The 13,286-nt window shown below is 30.5% G+C and overlaps 1 protein-coding gene across 1 annotated transcript; it reads right to left on the bottom strand.

Moving 5' to 3' along the window:
• Positions 1-1,776: 1,776 nt before the first annotated feature.
• LOC132740531 (baculoviral IAP repeat-containing protein 3-like) lies at positions 1,777-11,373 on the bottom strand. Its single transcript, XM_060728454.1, has 5 exons — positions 11,119-11,373; positions 6,066-6,241; positions 5,407-5,554; positions 4,782-4,970; positions 1,777-3,974 (listed from the first exon to the last, which is right to left on the bottom strand). The coding sequence occupies exons 1-5, from the start codon at positions 11,252-11,254 to the stop codon at positions 3,778-3,780; spliced, it is 846 nt and encodes a 281-aa protein (XP_060584437.1). The 5' UTR covers positions 11,255-11,373; the 3' UTR covers positions 1,777-3,777.
• Between the last annotated feature and the right edge of the window lie 1,913 nt (positions 11,374-13,286).

The following is a 13,286-nucleotide window of genomic DNA, read 5'->3' as shown; positions in this document are numbered from 1 at the left end:
AGGATTGTGAAAATAGCGCAGGAATTGTTCAACATTAAAGCCGAAGCTGTGCAATAAATGTAACGAGCAACGGGAGCAATATATATAGTAAATATATAATAATATATAGTAAATCAGATTGAAATAGCCCATACGACTGGTAAGATACTATACTTTTAACACTTATTATAAATGATATAAAGGAAAACGTTCATTTTTCAGGATCATTCTTGCCAACCTGGGTACCGTATTTTAGATAAACTACGATGTTAATATATTACAGATTCCGCTTTATTATTTGTAAAATTCCTGCGCTATCTTCACGGGGACAAAGGTTTGAATTAGATTTTAACATAAACAATTAAAATTTTTTAAATAAACTATAAACGACTTGTATAAAATAAAAATGAGATGCACATTGACTGTCTTTCGATATACACAAAATGCATCCTCCGTAACCCATTCTAAGACACGGTAAATATCGTGTCTTTGCCTTTCGCCTATTAAAATATCGCCATTTCGCCTAAAATACACCGTGTCTTTGTGTCGCCCTCTATAGCCGAATGTGAAGACACACTGATTGGGCATATTACCTTGTTTTTGCCTTCGACTTTTGAGGGGCGAAGACCCGAAATGGCAGAAATGATGACAAAAGTGGTACAGGTTCGCTTTTTTTCAAACTTGCTACCGCCCACGCCCTCCTAGCAACCCTTCAGCTTTAAGATCATGGTATGGGTGAGACAAATACCTCAGCAGGCTCAATATCAGCCTGCACATCTCGCATTTTCATTTGTATACTTAACCATACATAGAATAGAACCATTACAATATTAGATTTGTTCTTGCATCTGTTTCACAAGAGCATAGCGGTATGTCGTCTAAAAGGACAACATGCAGCTTTTGTCTGTTTAATTTTCACACACTTACAAGATCAGAATGCTTTTACCTTATTGAAACATTCCGATATATTTTCTCAGACTGTAACCTGCTTTTAAAGAACACTTCTTATATAAACTTATCAATGAATAGTATTTTATATCCATTGAAATTTATCTCTCCGTGCAAGGAAAAATTACAAATGAAATACATATATTTAAGTCACTTTGACACTTTTTGAGACACGTGCGAGCGATAACTTATACATTATTAACTGATGGAAGAAAATCATAAAAGCCCCTGTGCTGTATTTCAGGCACATTCGTTTACTTGATGAGTAAAACTTCCTAGCAAAAAGCTTACACATTTGAAATAATTCTGCCAAAATGACATAGTTGAATGTGTGTCGAAGAAAATTGAGGCATTAAGAGATTGAACATACATTTGGCTCTTTTTAACATTTTAAAAATATATATATATACAGAAATGTGTCTTGAGTTTCAATTGTTGTTTTACTTTCTTACCGGATTTCAGCTGCCTATAAATGGATTTATTGTAGGCCTATTTGTAATGCATCACGGAATTAAATTTAAAATAAAACCTAACCGTTTAATTTGTCATAAAACTCCATTATAATGTATTTTAATGTGTGAGTGACGGTGTGGAACTCGTAAATATTTCTATTCCTATAGGTGCTTATATAAATGTGCGGTTTTATCTATACTGACATTTGCTCTAATAAATTTAATCGTACATGTTGGTAGACATGTAAATTCATTATTTATTTTACATTCTGAAATACAATGTGTCAGCGTACATGTTTTTTTTTTTACCAAAAGGACATATTGTCAGCTGTATGGCCATATTATAAATGGTAAGATTTGATGTAGTATGACTTTAGTGAAAACAGGAATCCAGAAGTGTCACATCAATATTTATTTATCGCTCAATCCAATTGTCTATTTTTAACCCTGTTACAAAACTCACAATCAGTATTTTGCTAAATAGATATTAAGTCGCCTTCTTTACATGAAAATGCTATTACTTTGTTAATTTTAATAATATGCTCGAGTTGCGAACGACTGTTTATTAGTCATATGACGGAGCCAAAGAACGGGGATATCTTTGGGGCCTTACTACCCCCACCCGCCCCCGTCACCCTAAAAAAACGAATACGAATACGAAACGTTTATTTGCATAAAGCATAACATAATGCTTATAAAAAGTATAAATTGAATAATATTATATAAAATTTTAGGAGATCCAAACATGAATTTTACAGCAAACATAAAGATGATTTATGGAATATTCTGTTTAATATTTAATATGTTGCGCTTGCATGTATAAGTTTCAAATAAAAATACGCCAACCTAAATATTCTTAAAAGTCTGCACTCAACTTATTCTATCATTTTCTGAAATATAAAGACATGAAGAACACTAAAGGCCTATAGATTTAAAGTAATGTTCACTGTTGCAAGTTAGTTTTTTTGGAAAAATATACATGCAAACGCAAACCTCTTCAAATACATTTCATTTTCAGTTATTATTAAAAGAAATATTATGAAACACGTCGTCTATTTGCTAAGTAAATAAATTTAGATTAAGCACATATAGTTTTCTTTGAATTAGAAGACATTAGGCCATCAAATTTGATAACAGAGGCCAATGAAAAAATAGGGTTAAAAAAACTTTTTCCTCAATTATCTATAACGTGAACAGACTAACAGAAAATGATACTCTGTTTCAGGTTGTCTCATACATGATTTACATATTCTTTCTGATCTTGGTATGTTTTCATCAGATTCTACACATAATTATAAGCTATACATGTGATGACATTCATTATTTAGTAAGAGCAATTCTATGATTTAAACAACAACAACAAAGAAAACAAACACACAACAAATACAAAGCAAAAAACAGGAACAAAAAGACAGAAACAAAACAGAAAACAGAAACAACAAAAAAAAAACTTAGCAAGTATGAATGGATATTCAGCCTTTCGCCATTTCTAGATTGCGTTGATAGGTATCAAAAATGGCATACCTGGAGGTTCTGTGCATTACCTGGCCTCGTGTTCACTATGATTTAAGGATCAAATTAAAAAACTCAAATACTTTCCATTGTTTTTACTTATATATCAACTTGATAAAATTGGACTTGAAATAGGATGTTAATGAAATTTTAGAATAAACATTAAATATTTTATTTTACAAGATATTTGTATTTTACAGTTAATCCAAATACTCATCTTAATCATAAAATTGATCCTAATTTTGATCTGATTACACTTGTCAATTTTATTCCAAATTAAAGGGTTTTCTTTGCAAACCATTATTTTTTCCATTTTGTTTGGATCATTTGATCCTGATCTTGTTATTTTTCTTAGTGACCACAAGGGGCTTTTGGGGGATAGGGTTATAACAGCGATTAAATGTCATTTATATGGAATCAAAATTATTGTAATCTATAAAAAAGTTTTCAATCTTTAAATATTTCAAAAGTAATCTCTATTGTATTCAAAATAGGGTTTATTTCCTTCTTAAGTTTCATTATAACTTTCACACGAGATATAATCAAGGAAAATATTACTTTAAAAAGGATCTTAAGATAACACACCATATACAGTAAGTTACAGTAGCCGAGAAGAGAGCGAATTTAAATATGGTAAACACGTATTATACATGTGTATTGGGATTCCGTTTATTTCTAAATATAGCATCGACGTATGCACTGGTTTCCCAGTTAGGATTGTGTCATTGAAGAACATGATGTTCATTTTATAGAAATTTCGACTTATTCTACCTGTAATTTTTCTAACCGTTCATAATTTTGTCTACATGAATAAATAAATATCCATGCATTGTTACCAATTTAGCAAAGACTGTAAACCAGCCTCATCAAGTAATTAAACTCCAGTTTAACCAGTATAAGTACGAACTGTCTGTGTTACTGTAGCTCTGCACACTGCGCATGTCTTTAACCTGCTTGCACAGCTCATGCACGAGACCATGTGACCACACGGCTGAAACAAGACACATGATTCCTTGTCCATGCATATCTTGCAGGTCATTTTGCTTTTTAGTGTTCGGTTTTCCTCTATAAGGTGACGATGTTCTGTAATCAAGAGTTATCAAAGTTAACATACATAACACTTTTAAATATTCTTATCATTATTTATTTTTTTATTATTTATTATTATTATTATTATTATTATTATTTATTTATTATTTACTTTAATAATGATTTTATTTTATTCTTATGAAAACTTTGTCATATCTTATCTGAACACTTAAAGACTATCCTCCTATTTCATCTATTCATATGTTTTACAAACTACTATTACTAAAAGCTATTGAAAGGTCACCTAAATTGCGATTTAGGCAACAAAGAAGCATGGAACTTAACGAAGTTTTCCAAACTTGTAAATTATTGAATAAATACAGGCCTTTACAAGTTAGTTCATATTAAGAATATCAAATTTCTTGTTATGTATTAAAAGATCGTTTGAGACGAAAAGATATTTTTGACCATGACACAAAATTTTAGTTTCAAGTTTGAAGCAGTAATTTTTAAAATTAAACTTTGGTACTGATTTCTTTTAGTGTGGACAGTTTATTATTAACGGTCTTTATAAAAGAATCTGAGTTGAACATTTAATAGAATTTAAGACGAAACTAATGAATAATCACATTTCCGTTTGAAAATGATTCAATAAAGAACTTCCTAACCGTTCAAATTACTCAATCTAAATTTCATTCTCAATTTGATATTTCGGAAGTCTGATGACTGATAAAAGAAAACTATCATATACAAAAAGCATTGACATTCAACATTGTAAATGTCTTCCGAACAATCCTATAGAAACGAAAGAAATTATTTTACTTTTTGGTAACAACAGAAGGTTTGCTTTTGTATGCTTACCTGGATCAAATGATTCCCCATTAAAATCTGATGTGTCCATGATTTTTGAGAAACCAGAGAAGGATGTTGCCGGGCTTTCGTGATATGTAGCGGTTGAGGGTGCGGTAGAGAAAACTTTACTTGGTTTGTTGATCGATTCATTTTCAAGCAACCACTCAAAGATCTCGGTGACTTTAAGTTCTCCGTAACCTGAAACCAGACGAGGCATTTTAAAATGCATATTCATATATGTCATATAGCAATGTTCAATTGATGTTAAATGTCTGTCGTTCTACTAGGTCTTCCTCCAAAGATGCTTTACGATCTTCGACGTAAAACCAATAAAAAAAATGCATAAAAAATAAAGTTAAAACATTATCAGTTTGCTGCGTATCAGTGTGTTTCCTATATTTTCGAAATAATAAAATAAATATTCAATTTTGTATATTTATCTTTACTTTTATATTTTCGTTTTACTGCAGGCACATTCAAGCCCAGGAACAGTTTTAAAGGCCTAAATCGAAGAAATTGTCAATCGCACACACATCATCGATCTGCAGTCAGGTGACTAAACAAATTGAAATGTCTTTTACTTTCAATGGGAGACATTATCGTCTGTAATTAAAGAATATATTAATTCACTGACCGTGTTTTTCTCTCGCTTTGATTATCGCCTGCTCAACTTCACTCTGTTTATATCCTTTATCCATCATCATCTGCGAGGCCCTACTATTCAGGTCTTCTATCATTTGATCAGAATCATTGCACTCCAGATCTTTCTCGTCATCGAGTTCCTGTTTACAATGAAACAAAAACAATTTTCAATCCGATTATTAGGAATGGTAACTATGTATACGATGTAATACAAGTAAAAAAAACTTTGGTTATATGAAAATGACTTAAAGGGCATGAAACTATAATCTTACAAAATATTTATTTATCAAATTTATCAACAATAAATTATATATATATTGTTCCTTAATTTGATGAACGATTCTGTAAAGAGTTGTAACTAAGAATGTCTTTGTTATTTAACACACATGAATAATGTACGTAAGCAGAATAAAATGATACAGAACAAAATATTATTCAGGGTTTTATCAGTATTATCAATATAGCAATGATTTCGTGCATTTTGAGGCAATTTACTACCATATTTATTTCATACAAGTATTTTGGATGTATACTTTTTAAAAAATTAAACAAAGTTTTTCGATTGAAGAACTCGGGCGAGACAACTGATCGCCGTCATTGAGTCATATATGGTCATTACTGTGGAAAGCGTCGTTGATTGATATCACTTACCGTTGGATCACGTTCAGCAAGATATAGTGCTTTCTCAATGAACTTTTCTCCTTTGTGTAACTTCAGAAATTCACATTTTGGAGAATCTGTTGCATGATGGAACCAGATATTTTGATCAGGCGGCAGATCTCTAAAACAGATTCCACAGAAAAAGCATTTCACACAATCGTACGTTCCTTAAAGAAAAAGAAAAAATAATTGTGATTAAGATATTTGTTTTACAATCGAGCTTCAATAAATATGTTTAAACATACCAATTTTACTTGGCGTGTTTACAGCTGTCAAATCTATATTGAACGAGGCGTTTGCAGCTGTTCACCAGTCCAATAATATCAGTATTGTAATCAACAACGTTTAATCATTTTTATTTCACACCATCGATTTTACAAAGCATTGTTATTTCTAGTATAACTAAAGTTTATATATAGTTTATTGTCTCATATTACATATCACATGACAATATACATAACATAAATTACAATACATTTACAAGTAAAAAACCAATCTAAACATATTTATTGAGACACTTTTCATTGTTTTAAACGTATTACAATACTACCATATAGTTGATAAGAAAAAAAACAACATTCCACTCTTCTTTTTGGATAGTAAGTTAAGCATAACCTTTTCACTTCTTTAACTAACATAGAGACCTATTGATAGTGCTACATATTGAAATATTGATGCAAAATTTTGACCACTTAATTTTCCAATGGCATTACATAATCCTGTGTTAAACAACATTTGTATAAATTGATACCAACAATGTCAAGTCAGAAAGGAAGGGCTTCATATCATATTAGATTTAGCAATTGTCTATATTTACATAGTACATGTAAAAGATACCAAACCATTATTTATCCTTTCTTTCAAAACTGCTATAAAACATGGAAATCTAAAAAAAAACCCTGATATTCGTAAATGTTGCTCTAGTGCGCAGTATAAAAAGAACATTATAAAATCAGATATCATCCATGATTAGATCAGGGGGGAACTGATAAGCAATGATTTTGTACACATGTTAAAAGATACACATTCTTAACCTATACAAAATATTTACAAGTTCTCATGATAATGTTAAAAGAAATATTTAAACCCTGATCAACAGGTGCTATGTTTATGATAATCAGACAAAAAGTAGTATAATTTTGAAACAGTAAGATTAATAATTCCCATAGTGGACTTATACAGTCCATAAGAATAACTAATATAGAAGCAAAGGCATTAATAAGTTTTGAATATTTCCTATTCTTCTATCATCTTTGTTCTCATATATAATACTATATTCTCATAAATAATACTATCAGTATCATGCAATTCATTTTGAGTTGAATTTAACTATTTACCATGAATAAGTTAGTATTTTGCCGGCTCGCCACGGCGAGCCGGTATTACGGTAGGATTTTACTGAGAAACAACCTAAAACTCCGAAGCTATCCAAAAAATTAATCGAAGCTTGGCTTCCAGCTTTCTACACAATTTATCTATCAGGGCTAGGATCCAAAATTATTTAGCCAATCAAATTTAATCTTACATAGCGTCAAAAAACCTTCAATTTTCACGCCATTTTTAAAAATCAGCAAGTATTGTTTTGAGCGCAAAGATATAATGATGATTAAAATGTTTGTCTTTATGAGTTCTTTTCAATAAATCATATTTACACTGACTTCTGATTTAGCGATTTCACCTGTTTTCTCTGTAGTAAGTTTTCGTTTGGTTAATTAACATAAGTGTACATCTGGTTCAGTGCATTTTTTATTTTTCCTTTTTTCCGGTCATTTTATCCTTTTCGGTATTTAGTGTAGGTATTTACTGGCCGGGATCCGGGACGCCCGGGATCCGGGATCGTATAAGATATGGAGGAAAAACCTAATGAACTATATTTGTGTTGATTGTTGTCGTAATGAAACGTTAATTTTTTATTGTATATAATGAACGTTAAATTAATTTAACTTAGAATATAGATATATTTACAGCTATTTATTCACAAACTTAAAATACGGAAATCACAATACTTATAATTATATGCCTAATTAATTGGAAAAACCAAGACTATTTTCTTGAATTGGTCAAATCCCGGGATCCCTCTATGTTTTAAAACGATCCCAGCTTTTCTGAAAACTATATACTTGAACTGGCCAATCCGTGAGATCTATTTACATTTTAATACGATCCCGGCTTTTCTGAAAACTATATTCTTGAACTGGTCAATTCCCGGGATCCCTATATGTTTTAATAGGATTCCGGCTTATCTGAAAAACATCTTCATAGACTGGTCAATTTCTGGGATCCCTATATTTTTAATAGGATCCCGGCTTTTCTGGCTGAATTGATTGACAACTTTACTTTAGTGTTTACTTTAGGACTTGTGCCTCTCATTCCAATACTAAATAACATAAAGCATGTTTAACAACTTAATTTTGTATAAAGAGACATCTTTATGAAATCTACCTATCTAACATTTTTGTGGTCAAGGTCAACAGGCCATATAGTAAATGTGCATAGACATAGGTTCTTCATTCAATCTGTTTACATGCACCTTCACATATACTCATACTCATCTTGGTTAAACTGAGAGAACTTTATATGTCACTTTCAGTCAATGAGTTTAAGATTTTGAATTTACTGGCCCGAATTCCAGTTTTGAATTTATTCTACTAAATAATTAACAAAATTTTCTTAAATTTACACTGGCCTGAACTTATATACACTGGCCATCGGGCACCGGGCCAGTGTTGACTTCACTTTTATTTTGATGTTCGCTGAAGTCTCTTCAGCTAACAGAACTGTCATTTTTACATTTAAACACACCCTTGAAAAAAATTACGAAGCGAGTCGCTACTAGCTTTTTTGAAAGCTAACCTTGTTAATATTTACATAGGTTTATCCATACAGAAAGTCGGTTCTGGCTTTTGATATCGTACGACATATTTTACTGCTAGTTTTTAGACAATATGAAGTTAATGTTTTCTTGACCAGATTAATCCGTAAAATTGCTATTAAAATTGCAGGCTTTATGAACCATATCATGTCTAATAAATTCATACAAAGGACAATAAAAAATATATGTATTTCATTTTCAACGCCATTTTACAAATATGGAAGGGAATTCACGTTGCTCTTCTGGTAAATTGTGATTTGATATGGAATTTTTTACACTCGAAAAAATGAAAACGGAGCTAAGTTTATAAAAATTGATTAAATAATAATTTACGACAGGAGACAAGATTGTGCACTTGAAACAAATACCTTTTATGAATATGCTTGTACATGAACATTTGTTTCGAGGGAAGTCGATATACGATATAATGTATTGTGTACATGCCATTTGTTTTACAAAGTCACGAGTCAATTACATAAATCATTAGTTAAACACAAATGTCTTTTCAAAACGACACGATCAATACCTCCTATAATTATTTAATTACAATATGTTTACATTCCAATGTTATTGTCTTTTGTAACTCAAGTGAATAGGAAAAGACCAACGGATAGATAGATCTTAAATGATAATGCTTTACACCTTACAAATTAAACAGTTATATATTTAGTGTACATAAAAATACATTCTAGTCTTTTGTATTATATTGTGATATTTGCTCGTAATCGATCATCCATTTGTGCTTATTGATCTTGAAATATTTTAAGGCTTTGATCATAGATAAACAATAGAGTCTTTTAACCTTTTTTGATACAGGTTGTTTGTTTGAATGTTAAAAGATAGTCTGTTATGTCCGAAAATAGATTTACAGCTATTGTTATTATGTAAATTGTAACCAACTTTACATAAAGATCATCTCATCTTATCTTATCTTACGTACAGATGATATTAGGGTTTTCCGTTCTGTATTAGCTGTCATTTTTATTGTTTCGCTAAATAGTAACTGATATTACATAGATTGTTGGCTTAAATATTCCCCTAAAACTCCAAAACTTTCATAATGAAAAATAACTTCAAGGACATGACCGTATCGGTAACTGTTGAATGCGCATACATTTAATGTATTACTTTAATCAATAAAAACAGCTTTTATAGATTATTTCCTTTCAACTCGGCTAATCGAAGGTTAAAGTTTTTCGCAGGTTTTCATTTGAAACATATAATCTGTCTATCAAAATTGTAGGTCACTATCCAATAATCTGGCATGGGTTTTGACAGAACTATGGCCCTTTGTCAAACACAAATCAGGATTACGGTGCTGAGTTATTTCATTATTTTAGAGATTCTGAGATGCTCCCTCCTGGCTATTATTAAAACCATCTCTATCTATGGAAAGCCATCATACCAACAATTACAGCACTTATTACATATTCCAGTAATGATACTGTCTTAATCCTGTCTAATCCTGCAAGGGAGAAATCAGAATATTCATAACAATTACGGTCTAAATGTATTGCTTTGAAAATTTTGCATAACAAATTGGTTGCAATAACAAATAAACATATTTTAGGGATAATGATAAGTATATACATGATATAGTCTCTTATAATTCTTTTGAAGAATGGTCATATGTACTTTTTATCAATTTTTAATATGTTTTATGTATATATGTATGCATACGAAAGAGACTGAAATAAACTAATAAACTATATTATTTATCTCATATATATGAACTTTCTCTGACACTACTAGTGTTAAAAGCACGGAAGGTTTGAAACTTTTGTCGGACTTCTAAATATCTTAAGTCGTAAAATAATACTGTGGTCATCTATGGACGGTTATAAAGAATTGCTGCTCTAAAAATTATTTAAATTAACATGCTATATGTTTTACATATAAAAACTTGTGCCTGACTTCTGTAAAATAATAGTGCATTTTTTTCCCGTAAAAGACCGTTGTCTACCAAGACATTTACCAAAACATGATTTTTTGGTTACATTTATAACCATAAACATTCAATATCATTATTTTGTTTGAAAGTGCACCCAGATACATGTATGTGTAACTCTTATATGTTTTTAATCATTTTGTAATGATCCAAATTTAAACAGAGCTAAATTTTCAAACAACTGCTCCAAATATCAATTTATTTCATAATATTATATTAAATACCTGTAGCATAAAATCCGCATATTGCTAATCTTATGAAAAACTCTTCGTCGGTTCCGAACGTTTCACGTCTTGCTTTACGGGTTATGTAGTCGGGATGTTTTGCAATTCCGTTATAAATACCGGGATAATATGCCATATCTAACACAACAAATTGTAAAATAAAGTGGTTGATAAATTAATTTTCATTTGCGTTTAAATAATTTTGATTCTGAATATCTACAAATAGTCTTTCACTTACGCGTCAGTATATTTGTAGCAACTGGAAAACCAGAGCGTTGCTAAAAATAACGAATAAGGAAACCCAATTTACTATCTAAAATTTTCCGATATTTTTTCCATTTGCTCCAGTTTATTTGAAAATAAAACTGCTGATACAACAGATAATTATTCAAGTCAATGGTTTTTATTGTTTTTGTTTAATTTATTTGTTTTTGTAAAACCAGCACTTGATAGTCCAATGAACGGACACAAATAATAGGACAAGAATGGTATAATTCATTATAGAAAGGATTGTTTTATTATCAAGCTTGAACAAGCTGTTGTAATTTCAGGGATTGCGTACCTGGTCCTATTTCACAGTAGTTTAGGTTTGGCAGGGTATTGGGGGAATTTAACAAGAATGAAATGTCACTTAAAATATTGTTAGTGATAGACACGTTATAGAAAATTGCATGCATATGAAGTCATCGGCATACATTTCATACTTTAAATATTTCAAAACTAATGAATTACTAGAAAAACAAAAGAGTTAGCAAGCTTCTATTATAGTCAACATTGGTTTTACACTTTAACTTCCTTCTTTTAACAAGCCTTTGTTTTTCTTTATATCAAGACAAAACACGAAACAAGATCAAGGAAAATTTATATTTTGTAGGTCAAGACGAGCCAGATTTCATAATAGTTGTCACAGTGAACTCTGGGAACGTTAAATAACATGTCAAATAAATGAATTAGATTTGTTTCAATCATTATTCCAAGGTTTGTTCAAGTCACATGACTAGTTTTAAAACTACTTGTTGATTCTGTCGGGTCTAAATTTCGTTCAACATATACTAGTATAGATATATTTACGCTTCAAACCCAAAATACATAGAATTTATACAGAAATTCATGCTGTAACTTTTACAAATGTCATTTTAGCGTGATTTGAGTACATATAAGACTATTTTGATATTTTTGTCATTAATTTGCCTTTAAAACTGAACTCTATCAATTTACAACGTATCTGTTTTTGTAAAGTTTTAAACTGAACATTTTACATACGTATAAGGAAATCTAATTTGGATACCCAGTTCCAAATATACATATTACTTCTTTTGTGATTCTTTTCTCCGTATGATTACGCATTTTATTTATATCTGATTGATATTATTCAACGAACTATAATACTATATTACATATAGTAACGTTTTATAAATATTTATTAACAAAATATTTCCATCATCTTGCATTACAAGCATGCACCGTTACCATAATCTTGAATTATCTTTATGTTATACTTACCACCATCTTGCATAACAAGTTTTTGCCGTTACCGTCATCTTGTAATAATAATGTTATATTAGTATCATCTTACATTTCCTTTATGTTACATTACTATCCTTTTGCAGTTACCTGTATGTTACATTACCATCATGTTACATTACCACAATGTTACATTACCATCATGTTAAATAACAGGATGTTACATTACCATCATGTTACATCATCTAAATGACCATCATCTGACATTACCATCATGATATATTACCATCATGTTACTTTACCATCATGTTACATTACTAGAACGTTACACTACCATCATCTTAATTAACATCATCTTGCATTACCATCAGGTTACATTACCACCATGTTACATTACATTCATCTCAATTACTATCATAATACATTACCAGTATGTTACATAAACATCATGTTACATTGCCAGCATGTTACAGTACCACCATGTGACATCATCATCATGTTACATTACCACCATGTTACATTACCACCATGTAACATTACCATCATTTCAATTACCATCATGTTAAATGACCAGTTTGATGCATTTACATCATGTTACATTACCAGCATGTTACATTACCACCATGTTACATTACCATAATCTCAATTACCATCATGTTACATGACCAGTTTGTTACATATACATCATGTTACATTACCAGAAT

The sequence above is a fragment of the Ruditapes philippinarum genome, unplaced genomic scaffold (assembly GCF_026571515.1).
Source record: "Ruditapes philippinarum isolate M1 unplaced genomic scaffold, ASM2657151v2 ctg557_1_1_1_1, whole genome shotgun sequence".
NCBI classification, from domain to species: Eukaryota; Metazoa; Mollusca; class Bivalvia; order Venerida; family Veneridae; genus Ruditapes; species Ruditapes philippinarum.
This window is presented reverse-complemented; position numbering and strand designations above follow the sequence as displayed.